General features: G+C 29.8%; 1 protein-coding gene across 1 annotated transcript in view; it reads right to left on the reverse strand.

Annotated features, from left to right (window-relative positions):
• Window positions 1-242: 242 nt before the first annotated feature.
• Window positions 243-27,289, reverse strand: part of LOC132927224 (SOX domain-containing protein dichaete-like) — a 39,214-nt gene continuing 12,167 nt past the window's right edge. The window contains exons 2-3 of the mRNA XM_060991714.1: window positions 16,108-17,264; window positions 243-4,461 (exon numbers count right to left, since the gene is read on the reverse strand). Of these exons, the coding sequence (XP_060847697.1) occupies window positions 3,696-4,461; window positions 16,108-16,988 (1,647 nt within the window). The 5' untranslated portion in view covers window positions 16,989-17,264 and the 3' untranslated portion in view covers window positions 243-3,695. The remainder of the gene's footprint in view (window positions 4,462-16,107; window positions 17,265-27,289) is intronic.

Consider the following 27,289-nt stretch of genomic DNA (forward strand, 5'->3'; position numbering starts at 1 on the left):
AAAAAATAAGTCTTCGTAATTATTTGTTTCTGTAAATAAATTACAAATGTTTTTTTTTTATTATGAAAAAATACATTAAATGTATTTGAAAAAAAAAACTTGATGTTAATAACAAAATGTATATTATTTCAACTAAGTTGTTTTATATATGTTGATGTATACAACTAATATAATTACAAGAAAGATAATGATAATAATAAATAATAAATACCAATAAATATAATATATATTATGAGCCAATATCTGACGTGAGGTAAGGTTTTTATTTCATTTGCTGTGAAAAATAAATAAATAATAAACAATAATACAAATAATTAACTAGTTAAAAGTTAATTCTCGATATTTATATCGATTTATTCAATAATAATTATTTAAACTCGAGGGGTATAAAATAAGAGATATGATTATTCAATACAAATCATGATAATTAAAATAAACATATTTTGTAAACACGGTAAATAAATAACAAAATTATATTGCACAAAATCATCGTTTGGATAAAATAAATTATATAAAACTGATCGACCATAAGTCACATCTTACCCGTATAGCAATTCACCTCGTCCAATTATATTTACACACACAAATACACATCATAATTGTACTAGAATAGCCTATACTCGACAAATTAAAGAATGCCGATTTCGCATTGCAAACGCGTGTAAAGGGTAAGGTAAGGTTAAATTGCACTCGGTACAGAATAATATATGTTTGAATTGTTTAATCGGATTTAAAAAAGGTAATATTCAAATTGCACTCAATTCCATTATAAAAAAAAATCTGTTTACTAGCGAATACAATATAACCTCAGTCAACGGTCGTGAGTATAGTTTGTATTTTTAATATTTAAAGTTCATTGTTTTTATTATGATGATATCACCTATACGAGTGACTAAAATTTCTGTCATAATAATGTCGTTTTAATACTAAATCGATCGACACCACATCACATACAATTTTCAACTAAAATTAATATTTGCAAGTTCTATGGAATGATCCGATCGAACGCAATTTAAATGTTTAACGTTATCTGATTTTTAACCCGAGTGCAATTGTCAACATTTTGGTGTAGGTAAGGAATGCAATTTGATAATCCCCATTTGACGTGGACAAGAGTCATCGCCCTGCAGCAGATAAAATATATTTGGCTCGTTCTGTTTGACGTATATTGGTAAAATTTATTACCCCACCGATTTTATTGTGACCGTTTCAAATAGATAATATTAAATTACACTTTCAAAAAATCTATTGCATCAAGCGTAATATCATATTAGGTACATATTGGTACGAAATGGAATTATTATAGTCGTTCGTTACACAAACCACAAACACGAGGTTATCAGACAAATGCTGATAAACAGTTGAAGTCTGTTTTTCGATTAGTGCAGCATTCGTATCATTATACAATAGTTTAACAGATTTTAGTTCAATAAAATATATACCTTATTTATACTATGAGTATTATTACGGTATTTTAAATTAGTGAAATACGCTTACTAATTAACTGATGCAAATCGTAGAGTATACGCACTGTACAATATACATGTAATAGAATTTGCATATTATGAAACGGTCTTCGTCTTATTCGCACCGCTTTTGTTCCGTTTTCCGGACTTTTATATATATTTCATTTCTACCGCTACAAAATGTGTTTAATTTGTTTTCGTTTAATATACAGCGCAGATATAGGTGTGTATAGCATTGTGAAACGAACAATGAGACATTTTTTTCACTTAAATAAACTCGGAAATAATGAAAATTGAATTGACTTTTTATCTTACGTCTTGCCGCTGAAATAATATTTTGGCCTATATAATATTATATACTCGTATAAAATAAACAGAACACAATAGTAATTTAAAAAAAATACATTTACCGTTCGCCGAGATCAGAAACTTACTTACGGAGTACAATAATACCGTTCCTAACCGGAATACAACAATAATTGTAAATGTGTTGGTGCTGTTTCTTTTTCAAACTTATCGTCACCCGACAGATTAATGATGACTTCTGGGCGACTTTTGCTTATATATAACCGTATCTGATCGAAGAATATTATAAATGGGTTTAATACTGTACAAAGGGTACAAAATAAAATTAAAGGATATATTATAATATACGACCGTTATCCATCGAACATTTTTTTAATTGTAAATAATAAACTATACAAATTGAAAAAATATCGATTTTGAAAATAAAATAATAATAACAAATAACCAAACATCATATAACCAAAACTTTTTGATTTACATTAAAAATACTATTGAATACTTTCGATTCTACAAAAAAAAAAAAAAACAGAACATAATATTATCAAAATTAAACTTTTAACTTTTATCTCTTATACATAATATTATGTATGTTACACTTACGTAATGATTTAATATTTATTATACACAAATGAAGAAACATAATATATTTATTATAAAGTCAAATAATAATAATAATGTATGAAAATATCGAGGACTAATCAGTATTGTAAATGCATTATATTCGTAAATTATATGTGCACACAAACACGGGACATAATTAATTTTTTTTTTAAATAAAATATGAATACACATCATATAATACCCAGTGTTAAAAATTAGTAAAGTAGCCGGAATCGAGAAGTATACATTTTTTTACCATCACTGTTTTAACTGGTTCTGGTTTTATTTGAGTAATCTGATATTAGAGTAGAGTTCCCTCCGCCCTAAAAAACTAAGTGTACTTACCAAACTTCATTCGATGTTGTTGAATTTTGTTGAACACAATTGCTATTTGAGTAGGCAATTATATAATTTGACAGGCCAATTTAACTAAATTCTTAACATGTAAGTCTTTATTTACTTTTGTCTTTTAAACATATATACATATTTTCGTATAACCGATATTTATCGTTATTTTCCTATTCGAAACAAAACAATATTGTGGTTACATAAATAATGATAAATGTGTGAGATTTATAAAACTTAGATATTAGGGTATTGGTTGAGTGAGATTTGTTTATTTTAATCTTAATTATAAATTAATTTAATTTAATTTATTAAATTTGATATTTTTAATAATTTTAAATGAAAACATTAACGAAATTGTGCTGTTTTACGGGGTCGTTCGTGACAAATATTCCGGCTACTGCAGCACTGGTGTACGCATATTATCATATTTTATTATCGTATCAACTGCAAATTTCCCAAATTTTTTTTAATTTTTAATTTTTTTTTTATACATTCTTGTCATTCAACTGATCATTACCGTATTCAAAGATTATTATAAAACTATTATTATTTATACATAAAAAAAAAAACAATCCCTCGACGACCGTTTTCTCTTTTCCATCTCGTCATACATGATAATATAATATGTGTAGTATAGGCCTTACCGCAATAGAGGAGAATGATGCGCGCGGCGCACACCTAATCCGGTCGGTGGTCTTGTGTGACGGAAGCGGAAGTGGCGGGCGGCGGTCCAGGCGATCCGCGAGCGGTCGTCGTGTTCCTGTGGCTGCCGCTGCACATCATCAGCTGCTGCTGCAACTGTTGGAGCCACCACGGCGGCGTGGTAAGCGGCGACGTCGTCGTCGGTGGCGGCGGAGGCGGCGATGACGACGAGGACGACGAACACTGCGGCCAACCGCACTGGACGGCGGCCGACATGGCGGCAGCGGTGCAGGCTGTGCCGGCGGCCGGTTCCGGTAGAACCGGCAGCGGTTTTCATATGACGTGTTGCGCATGTAGACCGGCCGACCCGACGCGATCCGGCTTGACGAGCAAGGCGATAGGCCGCTTGATGACGGCCGCGGCGGCAGCGGCGGTGGACAGTAACGGCGGCGGCAGTTGGGCGGGCGGCGACGGCGTGGACGACGACGCGGACGACTCGTGCGCCGGCCTGGGCGGCTGCGGCGCGTGCAGCGACGACTGTGCCGGACGTTCGGCGTGCTGACCGCACTCGGCGCAGTTGACCGGACACCCGCCGTTGGAACCGGCCGCAGTCACGCTGGCCGCGGCCATTATCGGCCACCCGGTGGCCAATGAGACGGCGCGAGAGTACAGCGAACTGCCGTATAGCGCGTGCAGCGCTAGATCGTGGACGGCTTTGCCCGCGGCGGCCGCTTCGGTGCCAGCGACACCGCCTCCGGCCACCGTCGACAGGTCCTTGGCCACCTGCTGGTAGAACGACGACGGGTAGTGGTGGTGTTGGTACGGCGAGAAGTAGGCGCGCGGGAATTTGGCCACAGCAGAGGCGGACGACTGGTGGTCGCCGGCCGTCGACATCTGCGCCATCGATCCGGTGGCCGAGGCGGAGGTAGATCCGCCGGCGCCCGTGGCCGACGCGTCGTGTTGCGGCAACAGGTCGCGCACAGAGTACGGCACCGGTTTACCGGACACCGCACCGGTGTCGGTTTTCTTCTGCACCATTGTCTTCGGCTTGCGACGAGGACGGTACTTGTAGTCTGGATGCTCCTTCATGTGTAGCGCCCTGTAAAAATTACACTCGAATTATAGACCGTTTGATTACGTAATACTTATTGTATAATCGTCGTATAGGTATTAGGTCATGTCGTGATTTCGGATGTATAAAATACAATCAACTATCAAATCTCGATAGCTCGAATTTCGAGTGAAATAAATAATAACAAATTTGACTTAAAAATATTTCGAGTTATATACATCAAATAATTCAAATACAATTTATAAACACTTTGAGGGGCGAGAAAAAAATTCAAGGTTGGAGGTTTTCGAGGCATCGCTATATAGACTGTATTATGTGTATATTTAATGTGATTCTATCCCGGCTGCGTTTTCTACGAAAATACAAAGAAAAAAGTCTTATAAAAAATAACTGATATTATATAGTTATTTTCAAAAACTTTTAAATTACGCAATTCATGCATTTTAATAGTTTAATACTAGTACTATAGTACTGTTAAACTGTTTATCAAGTACTAGTAAATATTTTTATTTACAAAATTATACACAATTAAATTCGTACATTTTTTTAGTGATGTTAGACAGGTATGATCACAAACGAATCTGTATGTTTATTATAATGTCCATCATAAACATAATCTAAAATCTATACATTGTTCGTTATTCTTTTATTATATATTAATTTATTACATATTAAACAAAAATATGGAAGATTTACTGGCTAATAAAAATGCTTAAAGCGATTCAATTCTAACCGTTTACTAACAAAAAAACACCTATATATCTTATACAAATTTTACCGAGATTGAATTCGTTGTAAATTTAACTTGAAAACGACTTTTCTCTTACTTATTTTACATTTCCAAGCACTTCAAAAATCAATTTATAAATTTTGAATATTAAGAATTTTAAAATGTTAATGCAAGAATTGATTAAAAATTTATTTCTAAGTGTATTTCACAACGAATTCAAATACTTTCCAAACACTTTATCGAATGAATAGATCAAATTATATAATTGGTGAAATATTGTTTAAACCAAATAATTAATAATTGTGAAGCGTATTATTGAGATGTACGTACACGTGCAGGCGAAACAACATTCGAGTACGCCGCGCAGCAACCCGTATGATTTGTTGCGATCAAAACGATAATAAACTTCATCGATGACGTTTTACTTGGGGAGGGTGTATCCGGGTGGTATATCACCCCGCAGAGCCTTTTTATACATCTAAGCGGAACGATTGGCTTTATTATGATGTGTTTTTTTATTACTATTATTTTATGTAGGTATCTTATCAACTTTTTAAAATAAAATATTATTGAATCATATTGAGATTCTTTGGTTTCTGGTAGCGAATTGTACCTAATAGATAATTACTTGAAATGTCAATTTTCTTAACAATCGTAGGAAAATTAGAAAAAAATAACGGGAAATGAGAATATTTTTACAATACTAATTTTTGACAAAAAATGATTATATCAATCTGTTGTAATTTATCAAAAAAAAAAAATATACATATTTATGTATAGCCGTATAGATACTGAATATTTTTACCAAATAATTATTATTAGGTATCTACCTATATTATTTATTTTCTAAACAAATCATATTCAAAATATTTTTATTATATTTAAAGGCATTTGAAACTTTTTTAAATTTTTATCAACATATAACATTGTTTTCCCTTGACAACTTAATACAATACGGTTCTTCTAAAGTCAATTGAGATAAAATTTAAAAATCTATCTTTATTAAAATTGTTTATTATTTATTTATTATTATTATTATTAGAAGTTATACAGTGCATCTAAAACCATTTTAGTAATATAGACAAAATATTGTCTACGACTCTATGTACATGTTTAAATAATTAACGAAAATGTATATCATAAAAAAATAGGTGTAAAAAATGTCATATCATTGTTTTATCGCTACAGACAACTATTATTCTACAAAACTAAATTTGAAAAAACTTAATAGAAACAAATACCAACTTACGAGTTACGGCTAACTGTTGTAAAAATTCAATAGCAATACTTATAAGTATAAGTTTTAACCATCTAATAAACATCAACCTAACACTACCTAACAAAATTCAATACAAACTAGACTGTAGATACAGATTCATTAAAAATACATTTAAGTTTATTAAAAATATACCAAATACCTCAAATACCTATACGATCTAAGAATATATATTAATTATAGCTTTCAACACAGTTTTGGATTTTGAGCGGAACGAAGAATGTTGGTTTTACATTAATGAGTTTTTTATATACATATAATTATGCTTATTGTATATATAAGAATTATTTTAACATAAAAATAATTATTTTCAAAATATTTTCTTTAAACGATTTTTGCTATTTATTGTTACATTTTAAAATTCCAAAATCTTATAATTGTTGGACCTTGAAACTTCGTACTACCAACATAAATTATTATTTTCTATACCAATATCAAAATATTAAACGAATATTAGTTTAACTTGGCAAATAATTAATAATAATAATAATAATATTATTATTATTATTATAATGTAACATAAACATAACTATCTTTAGAAATATAATACATTTTAAATATTGATAGATCCGTTGATCGTTTTTTTGTTTTATACAATAATTATGTATCATTATTCAAATTTTGAAAAAATATTAAATTACTCAATGATTATTCTTAAAAACGACTAAGGAACAAATCAATATTAATGAGAAACTTTAAAATTGTATTTATATTTTTGTTTAAAAATATATTAAAATAACAATATTAATCTATGATAGCCCTATCGTGATATTAAGTCGTCTAAATAATACATTTTTAACCTAAAACAATTATTATTCTATGAAGTGAGATTTAATATTTTCTGCTGCTTTATAAAAATAATAGTAAACATTAAATAATATGATATTTTGTATTTATTTTAGACAACAATAAATTACTTATCTAACATTATTGTTATTGTTTCATTAATCCATATTTTATAATATTATATATGGTGATATTCAGTATTTTTGAGATACATAAATAAATAGTTTGAATGTTATGTTTTCCAGTTCTTCGCAGTTGGACGCGTAATCATGATTATATCGACAATAGTTCATATTATGATCTTATAATATAAATAAATTGTTGAATAATATCATCTTCAATATTTTAAAACCACGTATTAAAATAAAATAATTAAAAATAAACAAATGTACTTCGACTCTATTATTCCTCAATCCGGTCAGGGTTCATAAGTTTACGTTGATTGTTTTCAAATCTGGTTGAAAAGAATTTTGTTAAATACAAATTTGACACGATACTTTAAATATCATAGTACTAATAGTATATCACAGACAGTGGCTTTTTTTGTTTAATATTTAATGCGTCGACTTGTACTCGATATAAGATTATTTGAGTATACAATTACCCATATTATGTTATAATCACGGATATAATCCATCACGTCCTAACTTTGGCTCTCAAATTGTATCTATCGACACAATAGAAATAATAAACGAATATTAGCCTAAAGACATATAGGAAATTAAATTTTATTTTATAAATTGTAGAATTTATGTCAATTACATTTTTATGTAAAATTTAACTGTGTATGCAGGGGTGGCCAACCAGTCGATCGCGAGATGAATTTGAGTATCATCACCCTTTCGCATTTTCTTTAATTTTTTAATTTTTTTTCAAAAAACAATTAATTTATTTTTTAAATTTGTATCTATATACATATTTGTATATCTACGAATATAAAAATTATATTTAGAAAAAAAGCAATAAAAAACTATTAAAAACGAGATTATACACAGCTATATAACAACCTTTTTTTTTTTTTGGTCGATCGCGACAACCTAGAAAATCTCGTAGGTCAATCACAAGTCAATTAAAGTTGGCCACCCCTGGTGTATAGAACTATATCTAAAAAAAATAAAAGACCTGTTAAGGGGGTGTGGGGGGCAGAACCTCCACTTCGTGTTTATCCAATAAATAAGATATTCCCCCCCCCAAAAAAAAAACATTAACTACGCCACATATTGCTTACAAAAAAAGTATTTTTTATTTGTTTTTCTTACTCCTACTTCAGAATAATATGTACAATCACATTTAACAGTCGTCACCACTAAACTGAATTTCCACGTATGAGAAACCTAATCTAACCTAACATGTACATAAATAAGAATAAACCATTTAATTTATTTACTCAATATTCGATTTTCCACGCTTATTCAAATAATATCAATTTAATATTAAATTAATAATTATTTTAAAAGGCAACATGGTTTAGATAATCTACAAATAGTAATGTAAAAATAAATTGTTAGAAGAAACATAGTTTTTGATTAAAAAAAAAAAAAAATCGTTTTTCAGTAAATTTGTTTATATAAAGTATAAGTCAGTAAATTTCAATGACATGCTAATTAAATTATCATTTATTCATATATGCTTTTTTCATTATTTGTTTTGCATTAAATGATTATTACAAATTATTTTATTATTTTATTCGCTGTACAATTATATTTAATACGATTATAATTGTAATCATATATTTATAAATAAAATCGGAAATAATCAATATTTAATTAATAATCGCCCAGTAATATCCATTTTACATAATACGCATATATTTTAGATATATTGATGCGTTTGAAACCCATTATTATTGTTATTACTTATTTGTTTGATTTATTAAATTGATTTAGTTTTTCGGTTTATCAAAGTACACAAAATTATTTAATCTATAAATACAATGACCTTATAAGTATATAATTATTCAAGGAAGTAGGCCTTCATAATTCTTTATCAATTCTTTTTCCCAACTTCAAAAGATTGTATAAAATATAATCAATCATGGCATTTATTTACTGATTTTGTCATAACTCGTGGTAATAAATAACTAATAAGCAAAACACAAAACAATAAACGGTATCATAACATGTTAAAAATGATTGCTGGGAACATGCATAATATTGCCGCGATAAGAATGAAAATAAAGTCTCTATAATTATACGTCATGAATTACTTACACTAATACTCTTAAACGTCCCTCAAACTAATACACATATATCACAAACGATCATTGAACGACGAACTTATTTGAAAGTGCGCGGTTATGAACGATGCAATAAAAAAGTGTATGTTGTAATTGTAACGTATTTATATTTCCTTTATATGATTGTAAAAAAAACTGTTCTAAGCTCAAACGCAATAAATAAATCAAACATTAAAAAATAGATACAATGTGTGGAACACTAGAATGTATAATATAAAACATAATTTGTCATATTTATATAGAGATGTAATACGTATTATTATACTATTAATAAAAATTTAAATAGTGCGCACTATTATTATTGAAGCACTTTGTCGATTGTCAGGTTAGTTATAAGTTATAAACTTATTATAATACATGGATACCGATTTTTTAATTTTGTGTCGAAAGTGACGAATCGTCACCTTTTTTTAGTTCATATTTATACGCATAATTCAAAACATAAAATGCATATAAATCCAATCATTAGCGATGACTAATATTACCTTAATTTGTACCGTTAAAATGACCAATTAGTACCATAATTAGTTACTAGTTAGCCTATAATGATTTTAACTTTATATAGAAAATGTATCACAAATATCTAAAATATTTTAATGTAAAATTATCGTATGTCTATGATACACCGCGTATAATATATTATTTTCATGTTTTTGTTAGGTTTTGGTCGAAATTAAATCACGCTTAAATGAAGTGGCGTCAAAGTTGCAAAAGTCGAAATGTCACATACACCCAATTGCCGTTTGCCCGAACAACCACGTTAATTTAACGCGTGCAATCAAAATTACGTATAATTATCATATTTTGTATAGTTACATGCTATACCTAAAACTGTAAATATTTAAAACACAAGACGATAAATAATAAGAAGAAAACCGCCTATGAAATCGACCATTCTGACTTTCCCACGTAAAAAATAATAATATATGTCACTGCAAATCTCTAATTTAATTTCTACTTATCGTGATGTATAATTGAGCAATATCCATCCTACACATATGACTATAATTAACAATACAATATTAAGGTTCGATTCGTGTACATTTACAGATTTATGTTAATTATAAAAATCGATGTTTCCAAGGGAGGGTTTCGCACAGCTCGAATTATTATAATAAACTATTTGTAAATTGAACATGTTAGGTATAATGTACGCAAGTGGTATGATAAATAAATGGTATGATGCTACGGTATATGTGAATAGGACGTTATAAAGATAAATAATAAAAAATTGTATTTTATTCTACACAAATGATTAGAAATTATCGGTTATTTAATGTTGTATACATATATATCTCAGATATACAACGAAGCGTCAAAAGAAATTGATTTATCTACAAACTAAAGACGTATACTTAGTCTGCGAAGAAATAAAATACAAAAATTATACGAAATAGTAGCTGCTTATCGTTCGTATTAACTATAGGTACCAATAAATTCCCAAATGCCGTAATTCATGAAGTCACATTATTGAGGTAATAATGTACCTATGTGTATATTCTATGCGTCCGCTGCATCGACAGACAGTGCAACTGCGACGTCCAGACCGGTATAGTACTGCAGTTGATAATGTGGAAAAAAGGTAGAATCTACTTATTATAATTTTACATCTGTATACATTATACTCTGATTTTTTTTTTCCTCATCACAAATTCACAACTCATAAATATGAATTGACGAAAGTTCAAACTTTAAAACCACAAAAATTTTATTTTTATTTAGATAAATAGTTTATATAGTATGTTTACATTTATTTAATAAATTTGTAACGCCGTCCTAAGAGCCGTTAATAGTCCACAATTCTATATATCAAATGAAAAACATTTTTCCACGCGTAATACATCGTGACCTCCGTATGACTCACTCTCCATCTCTTTTTCTCTATAGCTCACACACTCATCTAGTCTCGATATATAAATCATTGTTTGCGCGCACAAACATACACGTATACACGCGTGAGCGTTTATTAACGTATAAGAAATAAAACAGTAATTATACCCATATACTATACGTAACAATTATTATGGGATACCCATATATTATATCCTTCCCGAAAATCTCCGAGGTAGCCTAAACCCACATCACCGGATAACACTGCTCATCGGGTACTTAAATCGGGTCTCCTATACTGAAATAATTGTTTGATCATGAGTAAAAGTTCACCATCAGTGCCGAAGTTTTTTATCATAAATGTTGAACGTGTAAAATATTATAACTTGGAATGAAAATGTATAAAAAATAAATCACATAAAAAATCCTATTGCTATTGGATATTTATAACCTCTGTGTTCATTTATAAATTACAAACCCTCATAAAGCTCGTATGATTTTTGTAAACACGTAGGTATACCAATTAAACTATATTTCTAATTAAATTTTAAAAATAAATGAATAAATAAATATGGAAATTATTATGCGACAACGCGATCGCGAAAGGAGTCGAAAGTTATTTTATTATATATTTTTATATGATAGACGAATTTTAACAACACTTATACGACACCGTTAATTTTTGTACGGTACGACAATACACGTCTTTTATGCCATATAAATAATGTGATATATACCACGTCGCACACATAATAGTACCTTCGCAGCACAGAATATATCGTCTGATGGATGAAAACAAAACAAAACAAAATAATAATAATGAGTTTAAAAAAAACCCTTCTCGCGACAATCGTGCACACACAATAAAAAATAATAACATAATGACGTGTACTCACAACTCATGTGTATATATGTGTATGTGTGTGTGTGAATATATACAACAACGGTGCCTTCTATGGCCAACGGACTCGGTCGAAACGATAGAACCGATCGCGGTCGCGGTACAATAGTTCGGTAATTGTGATAAATCGCTTTTATTCATTTATTTAATTTTTCTTCTTCTTCTGCCTCCGTCTACCTCTATCTACTATCTCTCGGCACACAAACACGTTCGTGTGATATACACATACATATTACGTGTGTGTCTATATATATGTATGTATTTATACGTATTACGTAGGTACACCGTTGCCGCCGCCGATTATTCTTAATGATTTCAAATAGTCCGTAACCGAAAATCAATCACAAACACACACACACGACGTTTCGTAAACTTTGATGTCAGCGCACAACAATAATAACAGTCATCTGGGACGAAATATGTACATTATTCTATACACTATACACATATTCATATATATCACACGTATTATAAGTATACTATATATGTATATATATATACGAACAAGACACACCGACGTATGTAACACTTAATATACGCGTACCTGAGCTGCGCGGTGTACAAGCAAATAGAATACCTCTCATACTCCTATCGTCGCGTTTTACCTATATATAGGTATACGAATAATATATTATTATTATAAACTTGGTTTATGATAAAATTATTATTAACAGCTGTTCATTTTGATTTTTTTACTTAGACGATCGGAAGATCATTATATGGGATATGCAACATTTAAAATTCAAAAATAGGAATATACATAAACTGGTTATTAATATTGATCCGAATAATCCGAATAATACCGTAAATGGTATACTATCATACATTAAACAGGGTTATACAAAATTATTCATCTGTTGCTTGTAGGGGCCTAGCACCCGAATCAACCACAACTCGCAACAATCAAAAAAAAAAATAACCCAAATGATTTTTTACAAAACACCTAAATTAACCGAAACCTGAAACCCAAAGCTATTAACATTCTTAAAGTCAAAAAGTCAAATAGTTCATATCTGCAGTCTTGCATCAGTGAAATATAGGGCTAGGGTTATGTATATGATGTCTATTGTCTATAACACTCTACTATAAAATTTAACATTTAAATGATTGACTACCATAAAATATACGATATAAAATGACTAAACCAACTACATCTTGTTTTAATAATTGAAGTCGGCAGCCTACAGGGCAATAATCACCGGATATTACAACTGATAAGATATGTTAATAATTTAATAGATTGAAAAATTGAAAAGAAAATTAAACTCTTAGAAATAAGATTAAATCATCATTTAAATCTGTTATCAGTTGTAATAAAATATTATGCAGTATATATGGGTAAATGACCAATTAACTTCAATGATATCGTGTTTAGTAGGGACGGCTATCTAATTGTTTTATATGTCTATTGTTCATAACCTACTTAGTATTTTTTTCATTTATTCTAACTTTTGGGTTTAAAAAAAAAACTGATATGCTCTTAAATCTAATAGGTACACGAGTCATAATTTAATATTGTATAACATTTCTATAAAATTAATAATAATATAATTATATTTTTTAAATAGAAAAATAAGTATTTTTTTGTTTCCCGTGTCATATTTTCCTAGATTCGTAGATAATTTATTATCAATAATATTTAATCTTAAATTTATATCGTATTTCACTTCTACGACAATGATGGATATCCCATATACAGTTAAACATAAATACCGTCGTTGTAAAAAAAAAAAACAAACAAACATCGGTATATTGCATGATATATAATTACGATCCTTTAGTGACTCTTTCAAAACAAAAATGACCCATCCGATGACGTTTTAACTATAATATACAGACGTGAATGATATTATAATTATTATGTCTCTCGCGGGAAATTTGATAAAAGGTTTTAATAATAAAGTTTAACAAGGTTGCAGATTTATCAAAAACGACTGCCAATTTAATACTGCACTGGTTTGATTATTCAAACGCACGAAAAAGAATGGAAAATAATAATAATAAGTCGCCGTGGGCTTTTTGGAATTTCTCGTTTGAAATCCGGAACACGAGTGTAAGATACAAGCGGCACGTGACGTCAAATTCGCCGAAAAATGCTGTATAATTAACACGAAATCGTACATAATATAATATTTTACGATGTACAAAATACATAATATATACTACGGCAGTATCTACGCGTGTACTCCCTCTTTCTGTATCGTCGTATAGTTTTAATTGCCGTACACTAACTAGTTGGATTGAAATACTGTGATATACAAATTACAAATATTATTATTTATATATACGTATTATGATCTCGCGATTCAAAGAGAATAAAACGAGCTCGCGTTATAATGTCATTTATACATACACACACGCACGCACGCACACATAATACGCTTCACACTATTATATTATGCACATATAATTATGGTCCGATGATGACGAACCGATCGTAACATTTTGTTCAACAACCGTGACGAAAACGCGACACACGGATTAACTTTTCTATGCGCGTTCGTAATGGCAGTAAAAGTATCGTGTTTACACACACGCACACATAAACTACCTAAGTATAATATGTATATAAACAGTATTAATTGAAGAAACTTTATTGCCGACTCGACTGTGTGCCGTGTCTCCGTTACAATATGATAATATTATAATATACTCTACACGTCTCAAATTATATACACCGCATCTGCTTTATTGAAGTTTTAACAGTATTATTTCAATTACAAGCTATAATTTCTTAAGAACTATATTTTTAGTTGTATATTCATCCCGCTTTATATTTTTAGTCCCGCAACAACATTTTGCAATCGTTTAATGATCGAGATCGCCCCGGTGCTGAGATAACACGATAATATATTGATAAAAGATGAAATTTAATCATTTATAAAATTAAGTAAAATTATAAATGGTAAGTGTGCTTGCACATTATTAGGATTAAAAATTCGCGGATGTACTTCTTTATTTTTTCGTTTAGCGAACCAGCGGAACAGAAACCGAACGACCGGTCTACCCGACAAGAATACATAATAGGTATATTGACATAATTATAATTGAAGTATTATATAAATTAAATAAATAGATTTCAATGAACGAAAATTCATTGCAGAATTTACCAATACTGAAGGATTGATATAAGATGTCAAAATAAATACAATTTGACTATAAGAAACAACAAATCAAAAATGAAATCATTGTTCATAAATAATTTTGTTTGGCTTTATTCTTATTGGTTATAAAATACATTTTATCGATCCATATGGATAGCTAAAAATTCAATAAATGTATATTTTATACAATTTATGAATTTTAAGTTTTAGATATAGGTGCAATTATCGTAAACTTTAATCTTCATAAGGTTTGTTTGCCCTATACAATGCATCGACAATATACGCGTATAATAATATGTAACATAATTTAATGTATTTTATTATAATTTTCGATTTTTTTTATAGAAACCACCGTTGAATATAGCACAAACAAACGAACTACAAATAAATACGTTAATCGCTTTATTATGTACTTATTCATTATCAAAACAAAATAACGTTAAATTTTATTATACTATATAGGAACTGTTATTAAATCTATAAACGTTATTTTAATGCGCGCGGAGGAGATAAATCGTCACTCGCGATTTTCGAGAAAGACTCGGCGCGCAAAAAACGCACTTTCCTTAATAATAATATAAATGTAAATTACGCTTATTTGAATATAAATTTTTTTTACATTATCACGAAGGCCGTCATCGTCGTCGTTCTGTACATAATATTATTAATATAAAATGATTAAGGTGAAAAATAATAATGATAATAATATGTGCTACAAGTACGGAGACGACGACGATGTCGATGGTGATGACGCAAACCGCGCTAATACTACAAATGAGACGAAAAATAAAATATAATAATAAAAGTCACCTCAACCGTTTTGCTTCGTCGATGAACGGCCGTTTCTGCGGTTCGGTCAGCAGCTTCCACTCGGCGCCCAGCCGCTTGCTGATCTCGGAGTTGTGCATCTTCGGGTTTTCCTGGGCCATCTTGCGCCGTTGTCCCCTGGACCACACCATGAACGCGTTCATGGGTCGCTTAATGTGTTGCTGCTGTTGCGCGACCGCCACGGCTTCCTGAACGGCCGCCGCCACGGTGATGGCTCCCGTGCTCCCATCGTGTTGCTGCTGTTGCTGTTGCTGTTGCTGCTGCTGCTGCTGCTGTTGCTGTTGCTGCTGCTGCTGTTGTTGCTGTTGCTGGTGATGGTGGTGCATTTGTTGTTCGTGTTGAGCACGGTGCTGTAACTGATGCTGCAAGTGTTGGTGTTGCTGCTGCTGGTGCTGGTGATAGGCCGCAGCCGCGGCTGCGGCTGCAGCGGCATGATGGTGGTTCAGCGACGGCGACTGGTGTTGGTGCAACAGCATCGCGGCCGCAGCCGCTGCAGCCGCTGCTGCTGCGGCGGCCGCCGCGTTGGCCGCGGTGGCCGGCGGCGTAGTGGTCTTGCCGTTGCTCATGGCCTGCGCCGGCCGTGCAGAAACGCTGTGGCGACGTCCGGCGAGCGGTAACGGAATTTTCTGGTGACGGTGCAACGCGTGTAGAGTGCCGGCGAAGCGAGCGGACGGGTCGCTGTTAAGAAGACAGTAAATGCACGCACGGCCGATCAGCAGCTGCAGAGGGCCGCACGTCACGGTGTCCGAAATGCGTGTGCAGCACACGCGGCGGCACGCGGTGGCGGCGGCCGTCCGCGGCGCCCCGCCAATGGCGTACCGCCACCGTTCCCGCCTCTTATCGACCGCCAGCCACTTTCTCATTGGCCCGTTCGTTAGCCACCGCCGCCGCAGCCGACGTCGTAGCAGTCACACCGACAGTCGACGCCGCCGTCGTTTTTTTCCGACAAACTATATATATATATATATATATATATGATGCGACGGACACGCAACAAGTATGTGTGAACGTGTGGTGCACGAGGTGTAATATATATATATATTATGCTGTTACGCGTATAAATATATATACTATAATATACGTACACGGGCGACTGCTGCTAATCGACAGGTCTAAACAGTGTTATGATGGGCAACCACCTGCAGCAAGAAATAAAACAAATTAGGTATCGTCGTCATCACTGACTTTTCTAAAAGAAATGATTATTATATATATATAAGTTTACGTGAAGTTTTTAAAGGATACCTATTTTTAAATGACCGCTTAAATAACTTACTTAAATTTTAAGCCCTATATAATATATATATATATATACAATAGATATATTATTACTGTATATAACCATGTATTTTTATATATAATGTTGTGCCTATATATTGTACAACGATTCATGACCATTTTTGGTAATAATATATAATTAATTATGGTACAAAATTACCTATGTACCAGCTGTACCTACTGAATATCTATTTTAATCGCATACATAAATCCAGTTGTGAGCCGATCCTATACATGGTTCGGCTGTGAAAAATTCATGTGCAATTGAAGTGGGTTGTTGTAAACATCTCGGGCTAAAAATTGGTAAAAACTATAAGCTTCGAACTACCATGTCTCAAGAGAGACTCGAAAATTTACTTAAAATTATATTTATAAAAAGGAAGTCAATGAACCTCTGATGCGTGTTGGGATAGATGATAGATATATATGTATAAACTATATACTATAGCATTATGTCATCGGAGCCATTTCAGTATAGATGCACACTATTTCTATCATTATTGCAGTGCTGCAATAAATTTCAATTGATTCCCATTATTAGTATATATATGTATATATAATTAACCCTTATTGTACACCTTAAAATGTAACCATGTATACTATGTATACCTATAAAAGTATACATGTACTGCAGTGTCTGAATTATATATAGTTTCTATATATATACGTACAAATAGAGTAATATCAAAGATTTCTTATTATTAAATACTTAAGTTTTGTCAAATCTTATATTATATTTAGAATAGAAACTGTAACGCTTATAGGTATAATAAATTTGCTCAATCCTCGGTGGACAAAAAAAGAACGTTGTCAGCAGATACATTAATTACCTAAATTCTTATATTTAAAATCTTTATTTCAATAATACTTTAACCCATGAGTCACTAATTAATATTTTTTAAGGGCCAAATTAGAAATCTGAACATTTTTCGCAGGCCATCAAAATTTTAAAAATTCTTAAAGTTTAACCGATACTTCTTCCCGTTACTCAAAACAAATACGTGCTCATGATATCCCAAACAAAATTTAGATTAAAAACATAATTAAGCTATTAAAGTTAAAGCTATAGCTATTATCTATCCACATAAAAAATTTAATTTATTTAATATTCTATATTTATAGTTTGAACTTGAGTTATAAAAAGAGTATATAATATTTATGACGTCAACATATCCAAATTAGCCCGCAGTAAATATAATATTTCAGTATCAGGGATGTGTAACAAAAACAATAATAATCTATACACTGCAGCAAACCACAATGCGGACGTCACGTTTAAGTCCTTTGGCACGTGCCACGTTTTAAGCTTTTAAATCTCATCAGTCTGTACAAATATAATACAAATGCATTTCTTTTGATTATTTTTAATTCCGTTAATCGTGATTGTGAAACACAAATTATATAATAATATAATAACATTATTTAATCGTTTTTTATTAAACTTCACATAGCCAATTCACGGTTTCGTGTAACTGGCGAAATGAGAACGACGACAGAAATTTTAAATAGTAAAATGTTGAACTAATAAGTGTACTTTAACATTTCTGATCATTAAACATTATTAAGCCAAACCAAAAAAATGTAAAAACCAGACAGCACTACGTCCCGATCAGGATGACAGATATAAATATACCAAATTAAAATTAAAATTGAATCAAGGTCAAAAAACGTCTGTGTGAATATAAAATTTGCGAACTTTGAAAGGTTTACTTTTACATAATAATAATTATCATATTATATTATTTCTTTTAACTCATATATCAAAATTCTCCCAAAGATTCTTGAATCACACTCACTAACATTGTTCATTATTTATTGTAACAGCATGTAAAATAAAAATATAATTTTTTTAAAAAACCGAAGAAATCGGTCTACTATCTATAGCTAATTAGTAGCTATAGGTAGTAATATCCATTACGGATAAATTAAATTTGAATTCAGTGATACCTCTATATTTGCATATACGTACGTAAAACGAATCTAAGCCAAGTCGGTTTTATGTCAGCATCTATTTATATTGATATTTTATAATTTATGGTACTAATAATATTTTCTATTACTAATACGGAAGGTTAAATCAATTTTTACCAAAAATATCACATAATATATTTTATTATATTATATTTTATCAATGTTTTTAATGTATTAAAAGGTATATTACTGTAGTGGCATAACTAGATAAAAAAACTGAAGGACAGAACCAAATAATTAATTCACTAAAATAAAATTATTGTTTGTTTTTACCAAAGACATTGCATAGATACTAAGTAGTATTAAGTAGTAGTAACCTAACTATATAGTAACTAAGTAATATAATGCCTAGAATAGTCTTGCAACTCATTTTATGACTAAGAAACAAATTGTAGGTTTTATAAAATAATATTAAGTAGGTATATAAAAGTTCATAAAATAAATATAATATAACTTGTTTGAAAAAAATAATGTGATTATAACCCAGTACTTCATGAAGTAATATAATTGAATTAATTTAACCCAGATAATCCAATACAATTTTTCGCTTAAGATATACATCAACATATTAGACAAAAATTATAAATTAAATAAATGTACACTTTTATCTACGCCAGAGGTACTCAACCTTTTTTGACTCATGGCACCCTGAGTCATTTTCTAAAATCCAGAGGCACCCTATGTCCTATGGCCTATAGGCTAAAAATATATTTCAAATAATTTTGCGGCACCACGGTTGGGAATCTCTGACCTACGCAATGTTTAAGGAAAAAAATATTTTTATCTTATAAATGCTGTTAAATGTTTTACATTCTTTCTATATTATTTTACAAGACTTAAAGATTTCTATTGTTGATATATTTGGGTAGTAGTAATAATATACCTTTACCTTCAATGCCTACAAAATAAAAAATAAATTGCATCACTGCGTAAAACAGTATAAATAGCTTAAAATAAGTCTAAATATTTTCAAAATGTCTTTCTGTATAGAAAATAATATATAGGTACATCTAATATGGAACAATGGCCAATAGTTACAAGTTTCTAAAATTAATATTTTTTGATTTTACAATTAAATAACTAAAAGCGTCGACAATTTAAAATGTCAATGATAAATAAGTAGTTCAAATATCCTAAATATGGTGTATGATATGAATTACTATTACCATATCTTTTGTTTTCTTTTTTTGAATCACAAGAAAATAATAATTTCGATTTCATAATATATTCGTGTATAATGTTTCCATTTTATGTATTTAAGTCTTTTTTTTTATACTTAGTTGAAGTATCAACTATAAATTGTCTAAATTCAATGACTATTTTTTTACTACAAACAAGCCTTAAAGTTGTATAAAAAAATATCATTGTAAAGCTAATACATGCATATATATACTTAGAATCTAATTATAATTATTATTTTGTATCGAAGTAATACCTTGATAAATTTAAGTTCGGCTATAATATTGAATGAACTTGCAAAAATGTTTTAAAAACTTTCAAATTAATTTAATTTTCTTCCATTTCACGCGAAAATGGTCCATTTCAATTTTTTCCTACGTACCCAACATTCTTCATAATCAAATAGTTTTAATTTGTATATAAATAATTAAATATTTAGATCGCAAGTAAGATTTGGGAGAAAACAATTTTTTTTTAAATATGAACGCGGTATGATAACATGACGTCATAATAATAATTCATAAATACAATATATATTTTCCGGATGATCCAGATAATAGGGATACAATAAAGGGTAGAAACCACTTTATTAACAACAATAGCACAATAGCAGCAGTCTGCTATATTAAAATGATATATTTGTTTACGTTAACTTCATCAGAAAAGTTTGATTCGCTTTAGTTTCTATACGATTAAAACCCAAAGAATTTAGGTGGAAACAATTTGAAAATGTCGAGTTTATTCGTTATTGTAATAATATATAATATACATTATACGCATTACCTAAACGAAAAATTGTTTTAGAATTAGAAAATATTATTCTTATCCTATTATTTAACTTATGCATATATTATGAGAAATTACGTTAAATAATTTTACTGTATTACATATATTCTGCACTGTGCATCTTGAAGTCGCGTCGCAATGTAGTTTATTATATGAAGTGTTTTAGAGTCTACTCTTCAAGCAACGACTTAACAGTGGATAATATTATTATTTATTATATATAATAGTTTCTTTAAATATCTTAAAACACCATAAAACAAACGTTGAAGGGAAATCTGAAACGAGTTACACGTGTTTTTGATCGATTGATATTATAAGTACGGAAAAATGAAAATAGAAGTGAATAAAAAAAGGGTGTAAAATGACGCGTATAGGGTGTCGAGAGGGTAACAAAATACTTAGACCCTCCTAATAATCACATTCACGAGCCCTCTGAGAATCTTAAATAAAGTGTCTGTCTATATACTCGCATATGTATATTTTCATTGCATGCATTGTAGTTTCATTTTAAGTCTGATTTCTGATAATTAAATATTATTATGCAAAATAGTCACAACCTTGTGTCACTTAATCACATAGAAAAATGAATAGGTGTTGTTATTTTGATCGATAATTAATAATTATTAAATTCAAGTGCAATTTCAATTTTAATTTTAATAATAATAGTTGTATTCACCAAAATCCTCAATAAAGATAAAATTTAAAATAATAAGGTACAATCTGTCATATTATATGAATAACAATAAAAAAAAATGTAGATTTTAAACAATTTATATATTCAGTTTAGTAAATAAATAATCGATACTAAGTTTAATTATCGGTAAAAATAATTATAATTTATTTAGTTGTAGATATTCATTTAAATATTTTGTTAAACGCGCGATAATCGTTAACCGTAAGTCAGTCTCGCATCGCCCGTTGAAGCATATGGGAAAATACACGAAATAAATATGACAAAACAATTTAAAATCATAAGACAATAAAAAAATAAATGGATATGTTGGATGTGAATGTAAATCAGCGTTTCCCAACCTATGGGTTGCGAAATATTTTTGATGGGTGGCGACTCGTGGTGTTTATAAACTAATTAGACAACTATATTGATAATATTTAAAAAAAACCTAAACTTTTATTTTTCTTAGTCGGAATCGCGTACACAACAAACAGTAAAATTATGAATCACCATTACAAAAGGTTGGAAAATACTAGTGTGTAAATAATACTATATAAGAGCTAAATTCATATTAAGAAACTATAATACTGTAGTATTGTTCGAGGAAAGTGCGTCAAATTTTCTAAAAACAAACATATGTACAAAAGTGGTATGCAAATGTTTCACAAAATATCTTATTATCATACTTAGTAAAATCGAATAATCTATAAATAATTTAGATTTAGTTAGGTCTGCGTAAAATTAATTCGTCGTTTTTTTACGCTTGTCATCTATATATTATATTAAAATTCACCACCCAATCACCAGATCCTATTTGAACATTTTTTCTGATCAAGCCAAAATGAAATATTTAAGTAGAAGAACAAAACAATATATAATATTATATTATAGTGTCCACCGTCTCCTCGCCATAGACCATTAGGCGACGTTATTAGCGTATACTCGCGGATACAAATAATGAGATATCCCACGTTTTGATGTTTTCGGAATGCGCTGTACACTTATATACAATACGTGGTGAACATTTGATGTATTATATAGTATTATGTAATATAATGTATATATATATATATATGTACGTTGGTTGCAGACTGCAACAGTACATCGGCCCAGGCGCAAATCCAATATAAAACCAACACAATGAAAACAGGAAAAAAAAGAGCCGACTACGACGAGTGCTGGAAGCAGTGTTTTCGGCCGATACTGTGTACATAACAGTATATATTATTATTATTATTATTATGTGCGCGTGTAGGCGGCGGGTTAATAGTCGCGCGCGTAAAGGGGACTTTTTCACACAAAAGGGGTTAAATCTGATGGCCGGCCAAATTGATACCGAAATCCTCTTCATTGTTTCTTTCATCAAGTCTCTATTCATGCGGCACGTGCGTGCGTGTGCGTGCCGGCGGCTCATCTGTGTAAACACACACACCCACATAGCCCCTACCACCCTCTCCAAAACAAGCTGATTCGTGTGCGTGAGTGTCGTCACGGATGCGAGGAATTTGCTCGTGTGTGTGTAGAGAACTTTTAACCCGACTTTAAGCGGCCGACAAACCACGATCGGCGACGACGCGTTTCATCCGGAAGATCGTTTTGCGGGTGACGTTCTCTTCAAGAACGTATATAATACGTAACCCCTAACCTCCCCCCCCCCTTACAGTAATTTGCTATACTTGCAGGGGTCACCAAATGGTGGCCCGTATACGAGAATTTTATTTGGCCCGCAGACGAGAATTTTTTTTATGATGGTTCACCATTGGTAAATTAAATGAGTTTTTTATTTTTCATTTTTATTTTCTTTAAATAAATATATGTACATTAAATTGGGAAAATCAGATACAATATCATATTACTTAGTTAGCACTTTAAAAACATAGAAGGTGCATAAATTTAAATTTAAAAAATAGGTACCTATACAAATTGAAAAAACTGACATCGATAAAACAAAATTTAATCATAGAATATAGGTACCTCATGAACCATTATTAGTTATTAGTGTTATTACCTTTTCTTTTGTCACCTCAAACCCTATTTTCGGACGTTTCAGAAACAAAAATAATATTTTACTCTTTCGAATAATACCAAGGAAGCAATTCCACTCGCGTGTCACCGGCCACCCCCTTTACACCCAAAACATATAATTCCACCTATTATGCTTCATTAGGTATGTATACAATACAACAATTCGTATTATACTTCTCTCGCTATGAGTAGTTCGACATTGTTTTATACGTACAAACTGCACATCTGGATTATTTACGCAGTATCTAATGTGTACAGTTAAAGTTGGTTGAATCACTATAACCATCATAATTCATAATCATTCTAACTTTTGGCCATGACTTTATCTTAAATAGGATGTCGAACTACTATTTATTTTTTCTCTCTAACAAAAATGCATTTATTATATTATTCTGACATCAGAATAAAATACTTACTACATAAATTATAAATAATTATATTTTTGAAGTTTTAACAAATTAGTGTTGTATATTATCTATTATTAATATTAAATTATACATTTTAATGGATACTTCCTTTTTGAGATAATAGATAGAAAAAACTATATGTTCAAAGAACCCTATGAAGCACAGAAATTAAAGAATTAAATATAACAATTTTCTGTCGGTAAAGGCGTATAATAATAAACTCGTACAATAATTATAACCAAAAAAGAAATACGCCTGACCACATGTATATTAACCCTGCCTCAACAATGCCCCCTATAATTCCAGCTGCATTTATATAATATTGAATATATTTATTTTAATTATATTACATAATACTCATTAAATTTAATTTAATTTAGATTAATAATTAGGTTGTTAGGTACCACAGTTATAACTTATAACTTTAAATAATTCAAAATAAATTATTAGAACAATTAAATAGCATAACTTATATTTTAAATAAATATTTTACAAGTTACTTCTATATAAAATTAAAATTAAATTTCATATGTTTTATAGGTATACTATAAGTGATATAGGTATAATGTGAATTAATTTATATATTATAAGTAAGTACATATATATTTCTTTGTAGGTCAAATTATAAACAAAATCAATATTAATTGATTTATAGTGAAATTTCCTATTAACTATTTACTATTAACTATTTCCTATTAACTATAAGTATGAAATTATGACATAAATTTTTGAATTTATATAGGTAACAGTAAAATACACAATACTCAAATGTCTAACAAATATACAACATAACAAATCTGCTTTCAGAAAAACCAACTTTATATTGATATTCTTTATAATAAAATAAATCGTTTTGCAAATTCATCATTGTCATATTTTAAAGATAAAAATATTATCCAGGCAATCTTATGGACTTTTATTGATATTTTAATTTAAAACGAGTTATAAATATATTAAATATTACAAATTTAAAATGCTCATGTTACCTTTAAAATTGATTTAATTCATTAAATTATATGAGATACCCTAGAATCTAGGGCCTAGATAATATTCTTATTTTAAATTTTATAAAAGGTCAATTAGTTCTAATATTTAAAATAACAGAGTAAAATGGATCCATCTTCGTCTTTTTAACATACAATATTTCAAAGTTTACGTAAAAAAAAGACGAAAACAACACATGCGCAGCTAGTAAATCTGTGTATAAAATAATATGATAATAATCTCATAATGTAATAATATTATACGATTTTTTTTTTTATATAATATATACAAAAATTAGTTCAACCTTCTATTATAAAATATTAATAACTAGTAGAAAAATAAACGACCAAAAGCAATATAGATATATTATAATGTACAATAAACAGTTATTAACAATTAAAAACAAATCGTTATGTTAGTCTCTCTTTATCTAACTATATCTACAGAGTCCATGATTATAATTTATAAGCACTGAACTTCTATAAACCGATTTTTGAAAAAACAATATTATTTATATATAAATAAACCTATATACCTATAGGTAGTTTATGATGTCTAGGAGTGGACCGCAATTAACGAATTGTTTCCCAATGATAAAAGTAGGGTACACGGATTGTTTCCCAACTGTTTTATGAAATTTTACACAAGAATAAAAAATGTATAAAATATATGTAAACGATATATTATTCAAATTTGTGCCTTATATGTAATATTATTAAAATTATTTATGTAGTTATTTTATTTTTTATTTATATTAGTTAGATCAAACTTGTGTGTATACCGAAAAATACTGAGGGACACAATTCGTGTAGATATAACCCGAAAAAAAATGAGGGACACAACTCATTTGCAGCCAAGAAGTTATGGTTTTATTTCGATGATTATTATTTGGATAATATTTTATTCAAACAAAAAATCATTCGACTTATTTTTAAATATAGTTATTTGAATAATTTTCAGTAATTTTCTCTGGTTGATATTTTGATAATTATAACATGTACATTGTACGTATTAAAAACAATAATTGACATTATTTTAAGTTTCGCGATTGTAAATCTTCTTTTAATCAAAATAAATAGAAAATACTATAAGTAAAACAAATAAAGAATTATCTAAAGAAGAAACTAATAAATAATACTAATTTAATTTTAAAAAGAAAAATAAACATGTATAAAATAAATGATCAAATACCAAGTGTATACATTTTTTCTTTATTATAAATAAATAAATAAATTGTTCTACATTCAAAATACCGTTCGAATTTAATTAAAAGTATATTTGCCGTTCGGTCCGAGCAGCACTACTGTATTTAAACTTAAAAATATGGGATTCAATTTACATACCTACCTTATACGATAATAGCTATTGCTTTAATGTCTATATGCAATAGCTACATGGACACATATATATTATATACTAACGCTTAAAAAAATATTGTAATGCGCCGTGCTCATCAAAACTTGAAATACCTACTTATAATTCATAAACTACGCGTCCTAAATTCGATTTTTATGTATCGAAATACTAAAATCTTATAATGTAAAAACAGTGTTTATAACAATCTTGTTAATCTAATAATATACTGTTTGCCAAATGGCCATTGATTTTACTTATTTAATAAAAACAATATATATGAATATATATACCTTTAAATAATATGTGAAATTAAAACGGATAACAACTATAAATTGTAGAAACCACGTAAAAAGTAAATATTTTCAAAAACATTAATACTTTTTGAAATAATAAGTGGTTTGTGATAGAAGAATTGCCTGGGATATAATACTATTAATACTAGTATTAAAATGAATATAAATCATTCTGTTATATATTTGTATTTTGTATTAGCATTATGTTTAAA

The sequence above is a fragment of the Rhopalosiphum padi genome, chromosome 3 (assembly GCF_020882245.1).
Source record: "Rhopalosiphum padi isolate XX-2018 chromosome 3, ASM2088224v1, whole genome shotgun sequence".
NCBI classification, from domain to species: Eukaryota; Metazoa; Arthropoda; class Insecta; order Hemiptera; family Aphididae; genus Rhopalosiphum; species Rhopalosiphum padi.